Source organism: Salmo salar, chromosome 08 (assembly GCF_965601325.2).
Source record: "Salmo salar chromosome 08, fSalSal1, whole genome shotgun sequence".
NCBI lineage: Eukaryota > Metazoa > Chordata > Actinopteri > Salmoniformes > Salmonidae > Salmo > Salmo salar.
This window is the reverse complement of record NC_138298.1, coordinates 23,100,673-23,125,000: the sequence shown is the minus strand read 5'-3', so window position 1 is coordinate 23,125,000 and position 24,328 is coordinate 23,100,673. Positions and strand designations below refer to the sequence as shown.

General features: G+C 42.8%; 2 protein-coding genes across 5 annotated transcripts in view; one reads left to right on the top strand and one right to left on the bottom strand.

Annotated features, from left to right (window-relative positions):
- LOC106610283 (polycystin-2) overlaps positions 1-5,510 on the top strand; it is a 19,993-nt gene extending 14,483 nt beyond the window's left edge. The window contains exons 4-15 of one of the 2 annotated variants that reach the window (XM_014209555.3): positions 1-52; positions 343-567; positions 858-1,086; positions 1,326-1,496; positions 1,781-1,962; positions 2,164-2,284; positions 2,412-2,510; positions 2,819-2,940; positions 3,093-3,210; positions 3,300-3,460; positions 3,637-3,784; positions 4,096-5,510. The exon at positions 1-52 is cut by the window's left edge and continues 199 nt beyond it. In XM_014209555.3, coding sequence (XP_014065030.1) covers positions 1-52; positions 343-567; positions 858-1,086; positions 1,326-1,496; positions 1,781-1,962; positions 2,164-2,284; positions 2,412-2,510; positions 2,819-2,940; positions 3,093-3,210; positions 3,300-3,460; positions 3,637-3,784; positions 4,096-4,326 — 1,859 coding nt within the window. In that variant the 3' untranslated portion in view covers positions 4,327-5,510. Of the gene's footprint in view, positions 53-342; positions 568-857; positions 1,087-1,325; positions 1,497-1,780; positions 1,963-2,163; positions 2,285-2,411; positions 2,511-2,818; positions 2,941-3,092; positions 3,211-3,296; positions 3,461-3,636; positions 3,785-4,095 lie in introns of both variants that reach the window. The other variant, XM_014209554.3, reaches the window with a different exon arrangement.
- A 282-nt stretch (positions 5,511-5,792) lies between these two features.
- abcg2 (ATP binding cassette subfamily G member 2 (Junior blood group)) lies at positions 5,793-22,790 on the bottom strand. 3 transcript variants are annotated; one of them, XM_082978165.1, is made up of 17 exons: positions 22,672-22,790; positions 20,774-21,552; positions 19,965-20,212; positions 16,734-16,793; positions 16,508-16,622; positions 16,141-16,293; positions 15,173-15,330; positions 14,114-14,265; positions 13,850-13,948; positions 13,013-13,263; positions 11,472-11,554; positions 9,915-10,004; positions 9,320-9,444; positions 8,837-8,991; positions 7,900-7,989; positions 7,225-7,349; positions 5,793-6,655 (listed from the first exon to the last, which is right to left on the bottom strand). In XM_082978165.1, exons 2-17 carry the CDS (start codon positions 20,882-20,884, stop codon positions 6,508-6,510), a joined length of 2,163 nt encoding a protein of 720 aa, XP_082834291.1. In that variant the 5' UTR covers positions 20,885-21,552; positions 22,672-22,790; the 3' UTR covers positions 5,793-6,507.
- Positions 22,791-24,328: the final 1,538 nt, after the last annotated feature.

The following is a 24,328-nucleotide window of genomic DNA, read 5'->3' as shown; positions in this document are numbered from 1 at the left end:
ACACCCCTAGCAACGAGGACAGCGCCCCCTTTGGCCCCATGAACGGAACTGCGTACGTCTACTAAACTACTATGTACTACTGTTAGATGTACATTATAGTTAAATGTTAACGTATAAGAAAGCAACCATAAAGCTACAATTGGTTGTAATGCTAGAGACTAAACCAAAGCAATAGTTGCAACATGTGCTCTAGTGTTAACTGAAAGCACATTATGGATGCTGTCCACCAGATAAAAGTATGGCGTATAACATCACTCACTTATAGCCACCAGTGAATACCAGGCCAAACTGTTTCACTGGGGCTCTATGATGAGTCTGACTGTCTGTCTGTCTTTCCACCAGGTGGATGTACACAGAGGAGAACAGCCTGAATGGGAGTAGTTACTGGGGCCAGGTGGCTACCTATGGTGGAGGGGGGTACTACCAGGACCTGGCCCGTTCCAGAGATGAGTCAGCAGGCTTGCTACGCTCCCTAAAACAACAGCTGTGGCTGGACAGAGGAACCAGAGCCGTCTTCCTGGACTTCTCTGTCTACAACGGCAACATCAATCTCTTCTGTATCGCCAGGTACAGAGCCCAGAGTTATTACATACATATTACATGTTACTTAGGACTGTTTCACACTGATTTATATAGGTGATACATAGGTTCAATTCAGGCTCTCAACACGTCCATGGTTGGGATCAATGACTCATGCAATCCAATGGGAGTTCTCTAGTTACCATCCTCATCCACAATCTGGTGTCATTGAACCTCGATTTTCACCATAGAGAGGCTGAATATCTCCTGTTCATTCAGTTGAACCTGTCTGCTTAAATGCGGGGATAAATACAGTTGAACTGAATTGAATGTTTCAGATTGGTGGTGGAGTTCCCCGCTACAGGAGGCGTAGTCACTTCCTGGCAGTTTCAGACGGTGCGTCTGATTCGATACGTGTCCAGCTGGGACTACTTTGTCGGGGTGTGTGAGGTGGCCTTTTGCCTCTTCATCCTGTACTACGTGGTGGAGGAGGCCCTGGAGATACGCATCCACCGCCTGCGCTACTTCAAGAGCGTGTGGAACTGCCTGGACGTCCTCATCGTTGTGGTACGTAATTCAAAATGGCCGCCCTAGCAGGGAGTAGGAAGGGTTGGAGTCTCCCTGAAATACCCAAGTAAAGAAGGGCTCTGTTCCAGTATCCACACTAGCATGCATACTAAGAATGAGGTAGTGCAATGAACATGCATTCTAAGTGGTAGGCTAGTATAGACATTGGAACAAAGGGAAGAGGTTTGTGATCCAAATATTGTTGTATTGAGATTCCAAATATCCCCCTCTTTTTCCAGTTGAGTGTTTCTGCCATAATCATCAACATCACCAGAACGTCCGTGGTGAGCAATCGTCTCAAAGACCTTCTGGAGAACCACAGCGCCCACCCCAGCTTCGAGCCTCTGGCACACCTCCAGGTTACGTTCAACAACATGGCCGCAGTCATCGTCCTCTTCTCCTGGGTGAAGGTAAGAATGGCTTCATGGTAGATTGACATGCTGAATGAAGCAATTGAGTGGGAATTGACCAGGTGCAGAGCTTGAACCAGACACTCTGCAGTTGGTTACAGGATGAGAGTACTACTACCTGTGCCATAAAGGTTCAGACCTGTTGGCAGAAGCCAAAGTATGCGCCCATAAAGGGACACTATATTAGCATGATTTTATTACAAATAAAAAAAGACATAGAATTGATAATGCTATTCAAAGACACTTGAATTCTAACCGGGTTTCTGCTCATCTCTCCTCTTCAGCTCTTCAAGTTCATCAACTTCAACAAGACCATGAGCCAGCTGTCCACCACCATGTCTCGCTGTGCCAAGGACCTCATCGGCTTCGCCATCATGTTCTTCATCATCTTCCTGGCCTACGCTCAGCTGGCCTACCTGGTGTTTGGCACCCAGGTCAACGACTTCAGTACCTTCCAAGCCTGCATGTAAGTAACATTGGTTTGATTGGAATCAACCCAGGTTCTAAGATTCTCAGTTCTTTAGGTTCCCCATATACAACCAGGGCTCCCAGATTGATTCAAATTTTGTTTGGAATTTGACCCATTGGAACTACAATGGTAACACACCCCTACAGCTTCATCTTAGCCTCTTCATAGCTTCTTCTTCTTGCCTTCTTTTCCATGTAGTTTTACCCAGTTCCGCATCATCCTGGGAGACTTTGAGTTCTCAGAGATAGAGGAGGCTAACCCAGTCCTGGGACCCATCTACTTCATCACCTTCGTCTTCTTCATCTTCTTCATCCTCATGGTGAGTTTTGATATACTACCATTGATAAATGTGTGGGTATATTGATAGACATTTATATTGTACTATTTGATCTACATTATCTCGAGAGATTAAAGGTTGCTCTGACTTGTCTTTTGTCTCCCTGTAGAATATGTTCCTGGCCATCATCAATGACACCTACTCGGAGGTGAAGGCAGACATGTCCCAGCAGAGGTCTGAGATGGAGATGACGGACCTCATTAAAAAGGTACGGACCCAAATGGTATGTGGGGTTATTTGTTCTAGTAGGTGTATGTGATCCCTTAACGCGTCATTGTAGCTGAGTATTTCAAACAACTGCAAGCTGACTTGTATCATAGCAACTTCATATTTAAGATTCTATGAAGTAAAGACTTCAATTGAAAAGGAGACTCAAGTTAATGTAAGTTTACGTTACTGTTGAATATTATCAACGTGTACTGAATAACTGCTAACTGCAGAATGAAAATGACAACATTCACCTCAGTGTTGATAGGTGTCCTTGAGATTGTCTTTGTGTTGTTCCTCTCCCTGCAGGGCTGTAACAAAGCCTTGATGAAGCTGAGACTGAAGAAGACCACTGTGGATGACATCTCAGACAGTCTGCGCCAGGCCGGTGGGAAACTCAACTTCGGCGAGCTCCGCCAGGACCTCAAAGGGTGACCGCTGCAGTGCCTGAAACCAAACTGGGGTTTCACTAATTCATAAACATACACTATTTCAATAATTTATACATACATACGAAGAAAGACATCAAGACACACGTGACATGTAATAGTACAACTAAATGTGTTGTTGTTTGTGTGTTTAGAAAGGGCCACACGGATGAGGAGATTGAGGCCATCTTTGCCAAGTATGACCACGGTGGGGACCAGGAGCTGACTGAGCACGAACACCAGCAGATGAGGGACGACCTGGAGAAGGAGAGAGTGAGTGGACGCACACACACACATGGCAATGAGCTGCACACACACACGTTTGCAGATGTTCAGTGTGTCTCTGCACATATGGCCAGGAGGACTTGGATCTGGAGCGCAGCTCGTTGCCCAGACCCACCAGTGGGCGGAGCTTCCCCCGTAGCCATGACGACTCTGAGGAGGATGACGACGAGGACAGCGGTCACAGCTCCCGTCGCCGCGGCAGCAGCTCAGGAGGCGTGCCCTACGAAGAGTTTCAAGTGTAGGTCGAGTTCTATTACCAGCCAAGTTGAAGTATTGGGCTTTTGAAAGGTCCTCTGTGTGTTTCCGACAGAGGATGTACCTGATATTTTAATGTTTTAAATCATGTGTCGTAACTATGGATATAGCATGTTATATAAACGTGTTATTGACATTTATTGTTCTGTTCTATTCCAGGCTGGTGCGTCGTGTTGACCGGATGGAGCACTCCATAGGTAGTATAGTGTCTAAGATCGATGCAGTGATTGTGAAGCTGGAGGCCATGGAGAGAGCTAAGCTCAAGAGGAGAGACGTGCTGGGAAAACTGCTGGAGGGGGTGCTGGAGGTGAGACAGAATGTACATGGACGCACACACACACATACGCCCATCTCGCCCACACCAAACACTTTTTAAAATCTTTCCTTCCCCTCTTTCTGTCCATCTCTCTCGATCCAACATCTCCCTTCTCCCTTTTGTCCCCCCTTCTCTCAGACTTTGGCTATTTATCTGGTCAATATGTTAGTGTCTTATGTCTGTTTGTAACAGTGTGTTATATGTGAAAATGTTTAAGGACTCTTGGAAGATTAGTCCAAATGAGGACTAAAAGATACTAATAAAATCACATCTCTCCCTTTCCCGCTCTCCCCCTCCCCCAGGATGAGAGGCAGGGTCGGGACATGGACGTCCAGAGAGAGCAGATGGAGCGGCTGGTGAGGGAGGAGCTAGAGCGCTGGGAGTCTGACGACACTGTCTCACAGGTCAGCCATCACCAGCCCACCACTGCCATTGGTCCAGGAGCCCAACCACGCCCCCGCAGCGCCCGCCCCTCCTCCTCCCTGTCTACTGACGGGGCGGACGCTGGGGGTAATGGGAGTGGCCACGTGTAAAACTCCACCCACCAGAAAGTTGCACGGTAACGAGAAAGGGACATTCTAGTATTTTTACAGGTTCTAAGCGCCGAATCCTTACTTGAGATGTGTGCATGCAATTTGAATTTTCTGAAAATGTTCCCATTTGACCTCAATGGAAGATTATCATGGAAGTCCAAGTTACGGAATCAAATTTTAAGTAAGGATTTGGACCTATCGGAGAGCAACCAAAATGGCTAAGGGTAACTTTAAGAGACATTTTAGTGAGGTACGAGGTTGTATTCATTGGTTGTGGCACAATAGGTTGTCGCACAAATGAAGATATCCTTGTGTAAATGTCCTTTCTGGTTGTGTTCTACATTATATACCAGTACACAGTCCCATCATCATCCCTCTGTATTTGTTTGAAATCTTTACATATGATACCACAATGGCAAAGTCACGTGCACAGCACCTCAGCTATCCAAGAGTGTGAGTGAAACCCACCCAATAGACTCATATAGTCTGAAAACAGTCCTACGTACTCCATCTATAAGATGGGTACATGCTTTAAGGCAAGCAAAATATGACCTGATACATTTACAAAGCTTACAGTGCAAGCACAAGTACATGATTGTAGCGTTTAAAATGAAGGCCCGAAGAATTAGGGTACATGAAGATGCTGGACACAATTAAGGGTACATGAAGGTTTTGATTATATTGGAGATATTACATGTGATGTAAATGAATTAGCCTCTAAGCTATTTCCATTTTGTTTATATTCTAAGAATACACGGCCTATCATTGCTTTTCATGTGCTGGTACGTAGCTCAAGGACTTTTGGTTTTGATTTCACCGTATATGCACGCACGCACATCTTGATATTCCACAGGAAAAAAATTTGTCATCGATCGTTCATTTGCTGCTTTCCTTTTTGTCATTTTAATATAGTTACAAGTGTGGCTCATCTTGTCTTAATTACTCATCTATATCACTTTGTAATGACTTACAAAACACCCTTCTTATAAACATATAATATGATACATATTGTAACTTGAAACAAACTTCGATTCGGAGTGCATCTAGGGTCATGTGATCCTTGTGTGTATTATTATGTATGCTGCCTTGCAGTATTTTGTAGTGTTATTATTTTGTACTTTTTTTTTGTGGTTACATACTGTATATCAAAGGTGTGAAAAATAAAGTGTATTGTGATGCTAAAACGATGAAGTGGTGTGTGTTAAAAAAAAATCGTCAATTTAATCCGGGTCGTTGTTTGATATGTTTGAACACACCGATAGTGACTCTAAACCTTGAATATAAGGTGTCAGTAATGGACCTGTCGTGTACATTGAACCAGTTTGATTGGAGTTGATATATGTTGGGGGATTAAGTGAGATTAAATAGGATTATACCCTCTATTGACCTAAATGCCTAGTTCTGGAGACGAGTCGCCTGCTCTGTCACCAAAAAGTCTCACAAAGGTGACCATTTAGGCCTCTGTATGTGTTCAAGGAGTCAGGCATTTATTGCATATGGTCCATTGGAACCACGTTGGTATCATTGATTTTGGCTATACATCGTTGGTAGGTACATAATTACCACTCGCAGTTACATGAAAATGTTTATAAAAGCATTGTTTCCAAAAACTAGTATAGATAAAGGTAATAAACACAATAGAAACAAACACTTCAATGATTACACACAAAAAAAGCACTAATAAAAGTCATTCATAATTTTTTACATATAAACATAATTCAACATAATTTTTCAAATAAATGAGTTCAGTTCCTCTATAAATAGAAACGATTAACTAAATTCCAAGGCATAGTCTCGTACTAGACTGGAACAAATGCTACTAAATAAACACAGCAGTCAACATGAGAACAATGGCTACTGGAGGGCAGAGATTCCACATTAATATTCATGTGGTGAAAACGTACATTCATGCATAGATATTGAACGTTAAAGTGACAGTTCAGACAAATTACTCATTTACAGTGCTAGTGTAGCTAGTTCAGCAAAGCCAAAGCGTGGATTGCAGTCTCCACTTGTCCAGGAAATGAATGTGAATATGTAATTTGGCTGAACTACCCATTTAACCTGTCTCAGTGCAAACCATAGGCACACTGCTTCATGTGTATGGAGAGAGAAACTACTGGCAGTTTGTCATTGATATAACCACAGAGGAGTGAATTGTAAGGCAAAGTAAGACACTTCTTATGTGAACTTCTTAATAAACCGCAGCTTCAGATACGCAATGACCAGGAAAATTAGTGTCATTATCGCCAAGGCAACGTGGTTTTCCCATAGGCCCCATGTAGTGTATTCTATTCCTAGGTAGTCCAGGTATTGTTCCCCTGTGCACCTGGAATGAGATGGAGAGAAGACCAAACAAACGTTCACCACTGTGTATCTATGGGATCCCGTGGGCAGGCAAGGCTGGGTCACGTTAAATAGGAAGAAAGTGTTTTGAAACGGACTGAAACCTGAACTAATTTGAGGTTTCAGCTGAAAAGGACTCTGTGGATCAAATGTTATTGCGTCGTAGGATAATTGTGTTTATTCTCTAATATATATTTTTTAATTGTATCAAATAATTCAGCCTTCGCTGCTATTGATACCCAGTAATGATGCCTTATTGAAATAAGCTATTCTCTAATGTACGGTAGGGGATCTAGCTAACACACAACCGCTGCTCCATCTACAATGACTTCCTCAGTAGATGGTGCTAGAGGTACTCCAGTGACCATAGGCACTGCACTTAATGACAGCATGTATGTAGCCTACTGGTAATACTAGTTATATACCCTATAAACCGTATTTAAGTCAGCCAACATCTATCACTATTTCTAAGCAAAAAATATAAAGATAACTTCCACAGTGTGTGTGTGTGTGTGTGTGTGTGTGTGTGTGTGTGTGTGTTACGTTACTCACATCCCGAGAGCGTGAGTAGTGTTCATACTACAGTTGGTCATCATGCCAGAGGCAGGAGACATGGTGGTGTGAATGGCAGGGTCCTCACAGAACTTCAGCCCCACAAACTCGTTGATCTCCAGGGCCTAGTCATTAAGAAACGTTACAATACTTAGTAATACAGTTTTATTATACTATATAATAACATACTGTATATATTAATATTTACAACAATTCTATATGTAATGAATAGCACTATAACAGTTGAAGAAATGATTCTAATTAATACAGTATGGCAACATTTCACTAGATCAATTAAGAGGTTGTGGCTGACTGAGGTACTTACTGTTAGACCGTAGCGAGGGATACTGAGGTACTTACTGTTAGACCGTAGCGAGGGATACTGAGGTACTTACTGTTAGACCGTAGCGAGGGATACTGAGGTACTTACTGTTAGACCGTAGCGAGGGATACTGAGGTACTTACTGTTAGACCGTAGCGAGGGATACTGAGGTACTTACTGTTAGACCGTAGCGAGGGATACTGAGGTACTTACTGTTAGACCGTAGCGAGGGATACTGAGGTACTTACTGTTAGACCGTAGCGAGGGATACTGAGGTACTTACTGTTAGACCGTAGCGAGGGATACTGAGGTACTTACAGTTAGACCGTAGCGAGGGATACTGAGGTACTTACAGTTAGACCGTAGCGAGGGATACTGAGGTACTTCAACCAGGCCAGCCAGTTCATGATACTGGGCAGGTTCACCAGCAGACCTGAGAAGATCTGACAACACATCAATAAATATTAATTCACCAATGAGGATCCCCACCCTAAATTGCAATTTGACCAGACAGACCTGGTAAGATGGAAGGAGCCCAACAAGCAGAACAAGATACAATAATGTTATCGCCCCAAGGATCCAACACAGCCACAGAGAGAGTTGATCGGCAGGTAGCCTAGCGGTTAGAGAGGCGTGCCAGCAACCAGCAACCGGAGCGTTAAAGAGGCAAACCAGCAACCAGAGGGTTGCCAGTTCGGATCCCAGGTCTGACATGAAGAAATCTGTCGGGAAGAGAGCTGGCAACTGGAGGGTTGCTGTATAAAATCCTAGATGCTGTTGCCTGCCGTTTTGCCCTTGAGCGAGGCACTTAACCCCCCACAACAACAGCTCCCTGGGCGCCCAGTGTGGCAGCCCCCCGCATATCTACAAAACCTGGCGTGTATGCATATGGGTCTTTCAGAGGGGTGAGGGTAAAAGTCAAATTTCGGTTGGACCTCGTTTGCAATTGACCAATAAAGTGATCTTAATCTGATCTTAGTCTTAACACCACAGAACCTATCTAAAGATCAAACAGAAAGACAGACAATAACACCACAGATCCTACATCACTTTAATCCAAGGCTAGAAAAGATGACAGCCATTCCCCACTGTAATATCCATGTGTAACCTTGGTATGCAACGCTAGCTTATATTTATGTCTATACATAACTAGCAAATAATACTAGTGGGACAGCGCTGAACTTGAACCATAACTGGCATTGCAATACAACTCAGGTGCACCCTGCGCGTCCCTGAGTACCCCACCGCGCGCATGTGGCCACCGCATTGCACCCTCGTCCCTACACTCACCATCATGAAGACGAAGCTGATGGTCATGAAGATGTTGGCCATTGCCACCACACTCTGGTCGGCAGAGATGGCCATGGTCATGGCGGTGGCTGTGTAGGCCACCAGGGTCACGGTGAACATGAAGATGAAGAAGGCTGCCGGAGTGGTTTTGAAACCTGCAGGAGAGACACACACTTGAATGTTAAGATCATTTCAGAGACTGGTATTGAGTGGTAGGGTACATGCCCCTCTGCAAAGAGGGTTTGAGAGCAGTTTTGACCTTTCTTGACCTTTTACTGTCTGTGCCATTACCGTCTCAAATCTAATTGTATTTGTCACGTACACAGTTTATACAGCAGGTATAAAGGTTGCAGGGAAATGCTTGTGTGCTAGCTACCTCAACATCTACTCTATGTCCCTCTCTACTTTCCTTCCATCTTGACAATTCAAATTTAATCTTCATAAATGCAAATGTCTCATTCCCATGTTGTGCATCCAACCCACCTATCATGAAGTAGGCCACGCAGCTGAAGATGATGGCGGGGATGGTGCGCAGGGTGATGATGTCAGACAGGATCTTGGACAGGAAGTAGACCGAGACTCTGTAATACCCGCTGATGTACTCATGGCTGTTGGGGACAACAAAGACAAGAAGTCTACATTAACTCATACTGAGTGGTTTATTTTCTAACTTCCTTGGCTAGGGCCATTTGGAACTAATGCTTGCCGGGGTATTTCATACTGAAAATGCTCATTTACAGAATAATTAGAAGTACAAAGTTCAAACAGTGAACCTAATGTAGCTGTAAACGAATGCTTGTTGGTCCATTTCATACTGATAAGTATTTAGGCAGAGACAGTGTCTTCATAATCATATATAATAGAGAGATTGAGATTAGTTGTTTTATAATATATTTTTTCTTAATTTTTCCTCCACTCCAGATCCAACCTTATACATACGAACAACAACTTACAGACACACACAAACAATTGTGTCTCACACATCTCATCTGGCCAGACCCGCATGCTCACACCCCCATATTCTATATTTCAAAGAGACCAGGTTATAGTGGTGCCACTGGTCTACTACAGTACGTACACAAACAGCTTCCTCTCTGTGATGAAGAGTTCGGCAGCGGACAGCGTGCTGAAACATTGGTTGGTGGTGATGAAGAAAAGAGCACCAATCCTACAAGAGGGGAAACATCAAGTCATGACATGAAATCCTTATGTTCTGCCCAGTCATGCATGGAATGAAAGGGGGTAAACCCCTATTGAAATGAATGCTAAATGTTTTGCTCTGTGTGTACTCCATCGGCCTTCAGACTAAAGGGACTAAGGGAGTGGAGTCATACTGTAGGTCTAATTGGACCCAGACCTGGGTTCAAATACTATTTTAAATATCTCAATTACTTTCACATACATTCAAAGTGAGTATTCAGATACAGTTTATTTGAAAAGACAGGTTGTTGAAGATTTTAATGTATTTGGAAATACACTTGGAAAGTATTTGTCAGTATTTTAAAATACTATTTTCAAATACCTGGGTTAAATAAATGGGAGTGTATTTGAGTATTTGAAATACAATTTGGCAGACAATTATTATAATTTTTTATTTTTTTTTACAAATAACCATTAAAATACTCAATTAAAAGTAATGTTTGGGCTATGTATTTGAAAATACTCAAATACACAGAAAAATACGTTTCTAAATATTACATAACTCAAATACACATGTATTTGAACCCAGGTGTGATTGTACCAATAAAATAATAAGCAAAATCCTGATTATTGTAAGCAGATTAATACACTAGTTAAAGACTCTCTAATGTACTTGTCCTCTTGCTCAGTTGTGCACCGGGGCCTCCCACCCCTCTTTCTATTCTGGTTAGAGCCAGTTTGCGCTGTTCTGTGAAGGGAGTAGTACACAGCATTGTACGAGATCTTCAGTTTCTTGGCAATTTATCGAATGAAATAGCCTTCATTTTTCAGAACAAGAATAGACTGACGAGTTTCAGAAGAAAGTTATATTTTCTGGCCATTTTGAGCCTGTAATTGAACCCACAAACGCTGATGCTCCAGATACTCAACTAGTCTAAAGAAGGCCAGTTTTATTGCTTCTTTAATCAGAACAAAAGTTTTCAGCTGTGCTAACATAATTGCAAAAGGGTTTTCTAATGATCAATTAGCCTTTTAAAATGATAAACTTGGATTAGCTAACACAACGTGCCATTGGAACACAGGAGTGATGGTTGCTGATAATGGGCCTCTGTACGCCTATGTAGATATTCCATTACAAATCAGCCGTTTCCAGCTACAATACTCATTTACAACATTAACAATGTCTACACTGTATTTCTGATCAATTTGATGTGATTTTAATGGACAAAAAAATGTGCTTTTCTTTCAAAAACAAGGACATTTCTAAGTGACCCCAAACTTTTGAACGGTAGTGTAAATGTCTGCATTATCCTGTTATAACATCTTTCTCCCAAAGCAGAGTCATTTACTAACCTAACCTTTACAGACAGACACTGCCGTTGTTCTGCCCTATGGGTTCCCATCAGTTTCAGTCTACAGATGAATCGAAATCAGATCACCTTACAGCCCATTCTGAGATGGATTTAAGGTGTTGTTATAAAAATGGTTCCCCCACCTGTTCTGTATTCCACTCTGGTCGTCCTTCACCCCGAAGAAAATGGCGCCCACAATAAGAGCCAGAAAAATGGTGACTCCCAGCTGCCCAAAAGAGAAACATTGTAAATTTAGTAGCCAGGTCAAAGGTCAGCAAATCATAACGTCATATTTTACATCATGACCCGCAATGCGCCGTGGCATTGGGGAGTAAACAATCTTATATGTCTGACAATTTGCCTTACACAACTGAGACTTCAGTCGCATGAGGGAGCCCATTTTCATCAAAGGTCCAGGCACGTTTTAATGTAAACACATCTCTTTAGGTCTATAGAAAAAAGTGTTTAGCTCTCTCAGAGAAGAAAAAAATCATATTTTCTTAAAATACAGTTAGGTAAGATGCTATGATGAATACAAAGGTGACCTGACCTTGCAGAGGCAAAGGGTCTTACCCTGATAGAACCTGATTAGTCCATTAAGAACCCTGATATAACCTGATTAGTCCATGAAGAACCCTGATAGAACCTGATTAGTCTATTAAGAACCCTGATAGAACCTGATTAGTCCATTAAGAACCCTGATAGAACCTGATTAGTCCATTAAGAATGTGGACATTCTTAAAACTAGGTATATTCCCACACAAACTACACCGAATCAGCGCTCTCCACACTCTCCCTCATCCATTCTCATCCACAGACCGGTAGTCCATGTTGGGTAAGAAAGAGAGAAAACAAAGAGAGAAAGGGTGAAATCTCCGGAGCGACATTTGTTTTAATCCTGACGATTTACATCTTATGACAGGCCTAACAGGCCCCAGCGCGGTTCCCAGGGTGAGAGGATAAGCTAATAAGGTTGAGCCTTTTTCACCTCATTCCCCAAGCCCCTCATGTGGAAGCCCAGCGCGGGTCATGGTGTGATCATGTGACAAAGGTCTGGGCCCACTGGGGGGGGGGGGGGGGGGGCTGTGGCCAGATATGATATCACTTCAGTTCTAGGCCCGGAGAGGCAACAGCAGGGTCACAACAGTCAGCAAAGCTGATTAGCTAGGTCTCCAGCCTTTAAGATCCAGACCCCAGCCTGGGATTATTGTCGATTTACTACAAGGCCAATTAGCTGTTAATAATTCTTGAAGTGAGATACTTCTGATGGCATGTTGTTGCCTAGGATGACTAATGAGGGCACTAAGTCGTCAGAACTCCCTCCTCCCGCCAACTGCATCACCCTTTAAGCGCAAAAGAGCTTGTTGTGAAGTGGAGAAAAGTACGTGGGCTGCAATTAAAAATCATACTATTCTCAAGTCACTTGCTCGGAGGGTAAGTCCGGTCATAAGGTTGTTGGTGATAGGAGCGTAGCTAAATCCATTACCCTTTTATTCTGAGAATCCTCTCCCCACTGGGGTCTGTTTGAAATGAGTTTAGGGGTCATTGGTACAGCACCTCTTAAACTTGAAACCCACAAATAGAAATCCGGTGACTATTGGTGTGTGTGTGCGCGTCTGTATCGGTGTGTGTGTGCGTCTGTATCGGTGTGTGTGTGCGCGTCTGTATCGGTATGTGTTCTAACCTGTGCGACGGAGGTCTGGGGGTTCAGCGCCAGGTTCCGGAAGGTTCTGCCTAGGACCCAGTGGAGCTGGGTGAAGAAGGAGCTGTTGTAGGTGATGGTACGGGACGTGGGCTTGGTGGTGTACTGCTTTCCCTGGGTGATCCTCTCCAGCTCGACCTGGGTGTCTCTGAAGTAGGAGCAGTTCCTGTACTCCTCCACTAGACGCTCCTCGATGGTCTGCCTGGAGCCACTCAGCTCCTCAAAGTCAATGTCTAGGATGGGAGAGAACCAAGAGTCAATACACACTGTTAAAGGTTGGAGACCATCACCCCTTAATTCACCCATGACAACAACCCATTTTTCAATCAACACCCTTATCCTAGGTGCACAAGACCCAGATACAAATTCATTGAAGTCCAGTCCGAGATCCGGCTGACTACTCCCATTGTACCAAAACGGTTCCTTCCACAATCCACACCAATAGTGTATGCCTGTCGCTATTAGCATTAGCCATAGCCTCTCAAAGGCCAACAAATCCTACTGTACCAGTACAGATCAGAGGGTTTTTCACATTGAACTGATAGGATTAACGGGGGTTATCCAACTGCCTGGCCTCCAGCCTCAGGCCCTGGCTGCAGCATCAGCCACTCGCTCCCTCCAACCCTTGTCCCTGTCTGGGCAACGCCAAGCCTCCTGCACCCCTAATCTCACTGACCCAGGGGCAGATGTTTGTGTTAGAGCTCTGGGTCCCTTGTTCTTTTACTATGCTGCCAGGGCTCTAAGGCACCTTTCAGGTGCTTGCGAGACTTGGACTCATATACTGCACACTGTTTGTTAGTGTGCGTGTGTGAAAATGACCTTCTCCCTGAATCTTGTTCATAGCAGTGGCAGTAGAATCTCCGTTGATGACGTCTAGGAAGAAGTCGGCTGGGTTGTTGTGGGCCTCGCAGGCGTAACCTAGGATACAACAACACATTTGAACATTAGTCTCCCCTATATCAATCTCTATTCTGCTCTGTCCCATTCAGGACTTTTACATCAATCTAACTTCCTTTATCTCTTAAACAATACAACAACGGTAGCTCCTTATACTTTGTGTGTAGTATTGATATTGAAGGTTACCTATGTCGGCAAAATAGTCCAGTGCATTCTGGGCCGGCCCATGGTACACCTGTTTGCCGCTAACTAGCAGGGTCAGGGAGTCGAACAGCCGGTAGATGGAGTAACGCGGTTGGTGGATGGACATGATGATGGTGCGTCCCTGATTGGCCATTCTAAAAGGAGATAAGACAATGAAAAAAGGTCTGGAGGTCTACATTTAACAGGGCAGCCAATAAGAAAGGTAGGACATTTAGAGGACAAATGTGGTGCAAATTAAACAGGGTACTGTCACGTCCTGACCATAGTAAGATGTTATTTTCTATGGTAGAGTAGGTCAGGGCGTGACAGGGGGTGATGTGTTTTTCTATGTTTAAGTTCTAGTTTTTCTATTTCTATGTTGTTGTTTTTTGGGTTGATCTCCAATTGGAGGCAGCTGGTCCTCGTTGTCTCTAATTGGAGATCATATTTAAGTAGGGGTTTTTCTTCCTGGGTTTTTATATTTTGAGTAGTGTTTGTTTCTCTCTGCGTCACAGTTTGTTGTTTTGTCATTTCAGTTATTTATGTATTGCAAAGTTTCACGGATTAAAAAAAAAAAGTGGAACTATAACCAGGCTGCACTTTGGTCTGCTACTTTCGACAGCCGTGACAGGAAGGGAATAAGAAAAGCATCAAATATGAAATGTAGGATACCTACCACTAACCCCACCCATTATGAATCAATCCAAAGTAAATGAAATGGCTTTCCTTCTTGGAATATTAGTGCTATACCTTTTGAGCAGTAGCAGGACAGAGTTAGCGGTGCTAGCTTACAGGCCCGTTACAGTAACAGTTTAGAGCTACAGATACCTTTTGAGCAGCAGCAGGACAGAGTTAGCGGTGCTAGCGTACAGGCCTGTTACAGTAACAGTTTAGAGCTACAGATACCTTTTGAGCAGCAGCAGGACAGAGTTAGCGGTGCTAGCGTACAGGCCTGTTACAGTAACAGTTTAGAGCTACAGATACCTTTTGAGCAGCAGCAGGACAGAGTTAGCGGTGCTAGCGTACAGGCCTGTTACAGTAACAGTTTAGAGCTACAGATACCTTTTGAGCAGCAGCAGGACAGAGTTAGCGGTGCTAGCGTCCAGGCCCGTGGTGGGTTCATCCAAGAAGAGAACAGAGGGGTCGATGATGAGCTCCATGCCGATGTTGGTCCTCTTCCTCTCCCCTCCAGAGATCCCCCGGATCATCTGGGTACCAACCTGGGGAGGAACACAATCACATCACATGATAGCCCTTGAACATCTATCATATGCTGTATGGTACCACAGCCTTGTATGACATGATGGCCTGAAACCTTCAAAATGACATTGGAAGACATTGGTGAGAAGGAAGCAATTTTACTGCACATCTACAATGGCTATACAAAACATTAGGAACACCTGCTCTTTCCATGACATCGACTGACCAGGTGAATCCAGGTGAAAGATATGATCCCTTACTGATGTCACTTGTTAAATCCACTTCAATCAGTGTAGATGAAGGGGAGGAGACGGGTTAAAGAAGGATTTCTAGGCCTTGAGACAATTGTGAGATGGATTGTGTATGTGTGCCATTCAGAGGGTGAATGGGCAAGACAAAAGATGCCTTTGAACAGGGTATGGTAGTAGGTGCCAGGCACACCAGTTTGAGTTTGTCAAGAACTGCAACCCTACTGGGTTTTCCACGCTCAACAGTTTCCCGTGTGTATCAAGAATGGTCCCCCACCCAAAGGACATCCAGCCAACTTGACACAACTGTGGGAAGCATTGGAGTCAACATGGTCCAGCATCACTGTGTGTGGGGGGGTGCAACTCAATATTAGGAAGGTGTTTGGTATACTCACTGTATATAGTGAAGGGAAAATACTGTGGACGGTTTGATCATAGAGATCCTATTAAACTGCATTTAGTCCTACTCAAACTCAAATTCCTAATTCTATGGGTTTGACTCTCATAGGCTCATAATGCTATCATGAATTCAGTCCTGAACAGTCGTCTCAACATTTCCATTCTGTCTATGTTACAACGTACCTTAGCGTCGGCCACCTTGGTGAGGCCTAGCTCGGTGATGAGGTCGTTGACCCTGGCCTCCTTCTCTTTCTGGGGCACGGAGCGGGGCAGACGCAGCGCTGCAGAGAATCGCAGGTTCTCCCTCACCGTCAGAGTCCCCATCACCACGTCGTCCTGGTGAGGTCACAGAGACAAAGGTCAGAGGTCACTGACTGGGGTAATATGGTCAGGAGCTTTGAAAAAGTACTGTAGCTACACTGTTTTTTTCCTGCTGTTGGACCCTAGAGTTGTGTTGTACATGTCTCCATTGAATATGCTCTTCTAACTGTGCCATGGTCTCCGACAATATGTTGCGATAAGGTTTACAACAGGTAGCCAATAGACTTACCTGGACAACATAGCCGGAGAGGCACTTGAAGTTGGGTGGTTGTGGCGCCCCGTCGATCAGCACCTCCCCTGAGAGACCAGAGGGGTCCTTCCTGGCTGCTAGAACATCCAGGAACCTAACCATAATGTTAGATCAATAATCACTATGGCAACCTGTGGGACCTTTTTTTTGTAACAAGCAATGTAATGCCTTCAAAATAAACCGTTGTCATCAACACAATACTCACGAGGACTTTCCACTTCCAGTGGGTCCTAGAATGGCATTTAGACCCGGTCTCATGATGCCACTGCAAGACAACGACAAAACGCATAAGATATTTTAAGATGCACTGAAACATTCCACATATTTACCATAATAAACATGTTATCAACACACATTGTGTTACATCATGTTTATACCAATGAGAAGTGTAGCACTGTATTCTAAATTATGAAAGACTTACAAAAATCAACAAGAGTATAGGCCTACAGTTCAGTTGCAAATCAGTAAATGGATTTGGATGTCATTCATAAGCATTTCAAACTGTTGGACTAAGTCGGTCAAATCAAAGCTAGATGAACCTAACATTGAATCAATACCAATAAAAAGGTCTGCACTCTTGGAATTGTGGCTATGAAAAGGAAACAAGTTGATTTGATATTAGAGGAACTTTGAAGTGTTTTGCTCCATAAACCACTTTCAGAATTGTGAAAAGCTGATTAAGGACCAGGAATTATAGGACATAACTTTATCATCAAACAAAATGCTAGATTTATAGCACCTTATGACATGCTTACGACAGGTTTATAGCACTCATTCAAGTCATGGGCAAAGAATTTTTGTCATCTACTTTCTATACTCACAATGTTACGCAAATGTCTTATCAAACCATTACATACGGCGGCAAAAGTTATCACGCCAGTCCAGCAAGTTGATCAAGTGTCAAGGGCTTGTGTTTTTAATGTGTAAACATTGTCTCTATAGCATAGTCATACACATGGAAGAATCACAAGTGACAGAGTGAAAAGGAGGAGGTTTGGTTCTCCAATTAACCGATTCAAACAGCACAAAGAATACGCTGAACACAAAGACCTCCAACAATCTGAGAAAGAAATGATCAATACCAATGTATAATGGTCCAAAACAAGAATACAGAATCACATCTTGTGATTCCACAAAGAACATTTGCACAATTGGTATAAAAAAGCATCTGTTATATAAAAACAATTAAAAAGCTGAATTATAAAGGCTTGTAGTGTAGAATCACGTGACAGCATTTAATTTGGTTCCTTGGCAGCCTGCTCCACAGTGCATCAAAGAGATTACACGCAAGAAACCATGCTTAATATCATATAATTAACACTAGGGGAAACGGACCAAAACTTGTGTGAAATTACGCATTCCTCCCTGGGAAATGTCAAGTACATTTAATGCCATCAGAAAAAAAAGACATTTGAATTTTCCACTGCACTATTGTTCATTGTGGTCTGAGTATGCTAGCCCTAATCTCAAATGGAGAGGCCTGTATGTTTTGTCAACTTGTGTTAATGATCTCTCTCCCGCTTTTGGTTTCACTTCACTTTCACGCTCTCTCTGACACACACACACACACACCTAAAACCTCTTCATGAGCATTGGAGACAGAAAACTTATCTCCTATAATTGAGTTAGATCCATCAATGACACTCACAAGCATTCCTAATTTGTTAACACTCCCTTAATTCACTAGTAAAGGGGCAGTGGTGGAAAAAGTACCCAATTGTCATACTTGAGTAAAAGTAAAGATACCTTAGTAGAAAATGACTCAAGTAAAAGTCGACCAGTAAAATACTACTTGAGTAAAAGTCTAAAAGTATTTGATTTTAAATATACTTAAGTATCAAAAGTAAATGGAATTGCTCAAATGTACGTAAGTATCAAAAGTATAAACCATTTCAAATTCCTTATATTAAGCAAACCAGACGGCACAATTTTCTCATTTTTTTGTTGTTGACGGACAGCAGGGCACACTCCAACACTCAGACATAATTTACAAACAAAGCATCTATGTTTAGTGAGTCCGCCAGATCAGAGGCAGTAGGGATGACCAGGGATGTTCTCTTGATAAGTGTGTGAACTGGACCATTTTCCTGTCAAAATATAACAAGTACTTTTGGGTGTCAGGAAAAATGTATGGAGTAAAAAGTACATGATTTTATTTAGGAATGTAGTGAAGTAAAAGTAGTCAAAAATATGTAAAGTAAAGATACCCCCAAAAATGACTCTGAGGCTGTACCAAGAAAGACATAAGCAAACAAGCTCAACACAGAGCGAAAAAGAGGTGAATCTGCCAATAAATCCACATCGTATTAGCTTCATAATCACCAAATGTAATTGGGTGGTCAAAGTGTATATTAACTTCAGGTCCACTAGCATTTCGGCGTGTGTGTGTGTGTGTGTGTGTTATTGTAGCCAGTTATTGAGTATTTTTACATGCACAGTAATAATTTGATATTAAACTGATTAATGGCAGTAGGCAGATTATGCAATAGCCATGTAAACACCTTACTCTGCTTATCTTAAAATCGGCGTAAGGTCAAAATCGAAGTAAGCATATGCCAATAAAAAAAAAATAAGGTTTTCTGAGCAATCTTTTGAATTATTAGGACATGTAAACACCTTAATCTGCGTTCTAGCGGTGTATTTGATCTGCGCATGTGCCAGCACCAGCCGAGCGAGCCTCCCTCTTTAGCGCAAGTGAAGTGAGTTTGGAACAACTGAATGTATGAGTCTTAGAAGTAGTTTTCACATACAAACCTTATATCTCCCAACTCAGAATCAAATATGCTTCCAAAAAATAACATGGTCGCTGTGGTTGAATGTTCATTTTAATTGCCGATTTTCTGCATTTAACAGTGCCATCAGGTAGCCTGACTTCAGATGTGTCCATGTAAACAGGATTATTAGGGAAATCATTTTCATCAAACTATTATATTAATCTGACTATCCACAATAATCACCTTATTGTGTGCATGTAACCTTACTCATTGTATGCCATTTAGCAGACGCTTTTAGCCAAAGGGACTTAAAGTCATGTGTGCATAAATGTTTCATACGGGTGGCCCCAGCGGGAATCAAACCTTTAGCCTTGGCATTGCAAGCTCCATGCTCTACCAACTGAGCCACACAGGACTGTGTGTGTGTGTGTGTGTGTGTGTGTGTGTGTGTGTGTGTGTGTGTGTGTGTGTGTGTGTGTGTGTGTGTGTGTGTGTGTGTGTGTGTGTGTGTGTGTGTGTGTGTGTGTGTATGCATGTGATCAAACTCACTTTAATCATCCACTAGTCAATTAGTATCACTAAAACTTGTGCGTTTGGGCATGTTTCAAGGTGGAAGCCTGTGTGTAGAATACATGAGAGTGTGTGTGCATCTTTGAAAGTGTGTGTTTGTCTCCTTGTGTCTGTGTGTACATGAGACCAAAGGATCCACTAACTCCACTCACTTGAGGTCCACCAGTATCTCCCTGGCAGTGTTCTTCCTCTTGCAGAGCGGTCCAGTCTTCAGCTTCACCTTGTACTGGATGCTGTGGAAACTGACCGTGGAGCCCCGGGGCTGCAGCTTGTTCAGCTCCACCATGGTGCTGCTGGTTATGACTTTGATCCTGGGCGTCCCGTTGGTGGACGTGACGTCTTCAATCATGGCGACGCTGATGTGATTGGCTCGATCGGTCATTATCTGCAGGGGTGAGACCTGTGGGGATTGGTCAAGGGATAGGTCTGAAATTGATACACTATTTTCCTTGTGTAGTGCACTACTCAAATCAAATGTTATTGATTGCGTGCACATACTTTGCAGATGTTATCACAGGTGCAGCGCAATGCTTGTATTTCTAGCTCAGACAGTGCAGTAATACCTAACAATACACACAAATCCCTCAAAATAAAAAGAAAGGTATTAAGAAATATCATGACGAGCAAGTCAGAGTCCGGAATATAAATATATATGTATGTGATGGTGTGTATAGACATTATGGACAGTATATGAATAGAAAAGGTGTGTACAGCAGTAATTATATAGGATGAGCCTTGACTAGAATACAGCATATACATATGAAGTGGGTAAAACAGTATGTAAACATTATTAAAGTGACCAGTGTTCAATGACTATGTACATAGGGCAGCAGTCTCTAAGGTGCGGGGTTGAGTACCAGGTGGTAGTCGGCCAGTAACAGTGACTTAAGTTCAGGGCAGGGTACATTTTTACATTTTCATTTTAGTCATTTAGCAGACGCTCTTATCCAGAGCAACTTACAGTAGTGAATGCATACATTTCATTCCATGCATTTTTTTGTACTGGCCCCCCGTGGGAATCGAACCCACAACCCTGGCATTGCACACACCATGCTGGCGTTGCAAACACCATGCTCTACCAACTGAGCCACAGGGAAGGCCCTGGACAGAGGCCGGCTAGTGGTGACAATTTAATAGTCTGATAGCATGGAGATGGAAGCTGTTTTTCAGTCTCTTGGTCCCAGCTTTGATGCACCTGTACTGTCTCCACTTTCTAGATGGTAGCGGGTGAACAGGTTGTGGCTCAGGTGGCTTGAGGTCTTTTATGATTTTCTTGGCCTTCTAGTGACACCGGGTGCTGTAGATGTCTTGTAGGGCAGGCAGTGTAGAGCCCTGCGGTTGCGGACGGTGCAATTGCTGTACCAGGACGTGATACAGCCTGACAGGATACTCTCAATGGTGCATCTGTAGAAGTTTGTGAGGGTCTTAAGGTCCAAGCTGTTGGGTCTTCGGGGCTGTTGCACCTTCTTCGCCACACTTTCTGTGTGGATGGACCATTTCAGGTTGTCAGTGATGTGCACGCCGAGGAACTTGATGCTTTCCACCCTCTCCACTGCTGCCCCGTCGGGGTGGATGGGGCGTGCTCTCTCTGCTGTCTCCTGAAGTCCACGATCAGCTCCTTTGTTTTGTTGGTTGCCTCATCGTTGTTGGTAAATCAGGCCCACCACTGTTGTGGCATCTGCAAACTTGATGATTGAGTTACTTCTGACCAAAGTGATTCTGGTCAAAAGAAGTGCACTACTGTATGGAGAATAAATAGGGTGTCATTTAATTTGAGATTTAGAGTGGATAAATAGAAGGACTTTTAATGTGTTTTATTGATGCCTTTAGGACATACTTTGGTGTATGAATCTGAGCGCTTCAATTAAGGGAGGCATATACTGTAGAGACAAACTTCAGACTTTTAGGAAGAGTGATACGCATTTACCATTACACAATACATTCAGATGTGGAGAAGTGGAAACATTGGGCACATTGTCTGCATATCTGAGCACATTTAATTAGGATCAGTCTAAATGAATGTCATGCGACCTTTGTGGTGGACTGGTACATAGAGAGAAAGAAGCTCGAGAGACGGAGAGAGAGAAGCGCTCCAGAGAGAAGCAATAGAGAAAAGCTAGAGTGAGGAGAGACACCCAATCGCTTTCAAATGCATATGCTTGTTGAAGACAAATTAAACAAAATAATTGTATCTATTTAATCCTATAGGAATGTATAGACACTGGAAAACAGTATACTCGTCCAATGAGCAGACCTACGTTGAAATTTAGTTAGTTGGACCACTTTCCACATGTACATTCATTGTGCTTACTTTTTTTCCCCACCCTCTCTTAGCATAATTGCTACAAATGTATATCATAGTGACAAAATACAAAATGATATATTCATGTTTTACCATGACTGAAGATAGCCATTCTTGGAAATATGATTTCTGAACGGTTTGAATGGGTGACCATAATTGTTCAACTGGGATTGCAATGCATGGATGACTAAGTAACGTTAGGTTGTTTCTGCGTGAAAAACGTATGTAGCCTTCATTTCCTGGACGTAAAGTAAACAACAATATTTAATTGTACAAAAATGGTCAAAGTCAATGTTTTCTTTTACCAAACACGCATGCAGTTGAGTGGGGTCTTTTACAAAAACTTGAACAAAATTGAATCATCGTCTGGAACTAAAAGATAATCGCCCGTTATTTTTTATATAATACTAGCATGTAGAAGCAGGATGATACTAAAGAATTCACGAGGAGGATCACGTCGCCGTTATGCATGGCATTCAGCCTTCAAATGATGTAGCAAATTTAGCCTAAAATAAAATATATCCAATCTGAAAATATCATGCAAAACGGATACATACCCGCCTGTAAACTTTGAAATGCTACAGTCCTCTCCGTTCTTGTACTAGAAAAGACCGAACCAAGCCACGCGTGTGACCAACGATCCGCTTTGGCCAATGAATTTATACTACCGGTGTTGAATAAGAGAAGCCGCTATGGAACAATCTCAATACATACTCTTCGCGTAATCTCTCCTCGGCCTCCTTCTCAAAACTCATTGGAGGAGAAGGTCAGAGGGGCGGGACCTCTGGCTTTCTCATCCAATGGGTTTTGAGAAGGAGGCGAGGAGAGAGGACGCGAGGATATAGAATTGAGATCTTCCCAATGACAGTGTGGGCGCCTCCCAAACCAAGCCATGCCGTTAAATTGTGCAAAGCTTGTGCATGAATGGCTCAACAAGGACGTTGGCAAATAAGCATTCCCACATTTTCAATAGAACCCCCTTCTCTTTCAATTGCTCTCACACGTATCCAGAGCACAACCCCAATGATTGAGATCATCTCTGTCCCAAAGTAGCGTGGCAAAAATATAATTCAATTCTGAGGCCCGTAGTTTTACCTGATCTGGTAACCTAATCAAGTAAAACTCCGGACCTTAAATGGTATGACGTAATTAATCTGTTGTAAAAAGGTTTCATATGGGCTATGATGGGACCAGAGTTTTTCTAATCATGTCAAATGGTTTAAAAAAAAACTCCTGGAAAAACTTCTGGCCTTGATGAGGATGAAAACCCTGTCAAACTACAGCAACCTTGTATTTGTTCATATTAATTATACATTAATTACGTTTTAAAGGACTAGGGGGTTTCCTAGACACAGACACAGAGAAAGCAACATGATTGGACAATAAAACTCACATGGCTGAGTTGGCTTTATGCAGGTTTGCATCGTGTAGTACTGCCCAATGGTAGGCCTAATTAAAAATGTATTCACAGTCTATGACAGCTATTGTGTTTATTCATTCCCGTTAATCATTTTGGATCGAAAAAGTATAGATAGCCTAGTCAGCCCAGGTTTGAAGATAAACCAAATGTAATCCCATTCACGTTCTCACAAACAAATGGGCTATAACATATACAACGTTTAATACCGCTTCGTTTACCCTGGCCAGAGTGACAGGGCGCATAGTAGGCTAGACTATGCAGCTGCTGTTGTTAGTAGCCTAGTCTACAGTTGATCAGACTGAAAAATAGTATCGTTTCCATGCAATACGTCATGTCAGATCGCTAATGTTTAGGTATTTAGACTGGTACATTTATGTAACAGTTATTGCTTGTGTAGGGGGAGTGATGTGTTATCAAGCTTGCTAAATACAAGAGGAAAGTAGAGCGCGCGCCTTGAGCTATCGCGATTGTTGTGAATCAAGACACGCAAAGCGCTGCGGCAGCACTCCGATATGAAGGACATAAAATTGTGTGCGAGTTGACAAATCTTTTTAATGCTAAGCGTCGATATATTTAGTTAAACTAAATCAGTTGCTTCTACACTTGATTAAAAAGTGCTGTGGCAAATACCGCCTCCTCCTCGCCACACGTTTTCCTGTGGCCCTGACTGCTGTAGGTCTCTACAATATTGTTCTAAATAGTCTATATATTTTTGGTGTATATAGGCATAGATTGCATTTGTATTACTGATACAGTGTTATTTGGGTTGTCAACTGGATTCGTTCTGACGTTCG

Bases quoted from the DNA above. Each gene is read 5' to 3' on its own strand.
- abcg2 (XM_082978165.1), bottom strand. From the start codon at position 20,884: ATGGTGTTTGCAACGCCAGCATGGTGTGTGCAATGCCAGGGTTGTGGG. The intron at 13,264-13,849 runs GTCATTTTCACA...CTCCCATCCTAG, and splicing joins GAACAAGATTCAGGGAGAAG to ACATTGACTTTGAGGAGCTG. The intron at 11,555-13,012 runs GTTAGAACACAT...TCTTTTGGGCAG, and splicing joins CCCAGACCTCCGTCGCACAG to CTGGGAGTCACCATTTTTCT.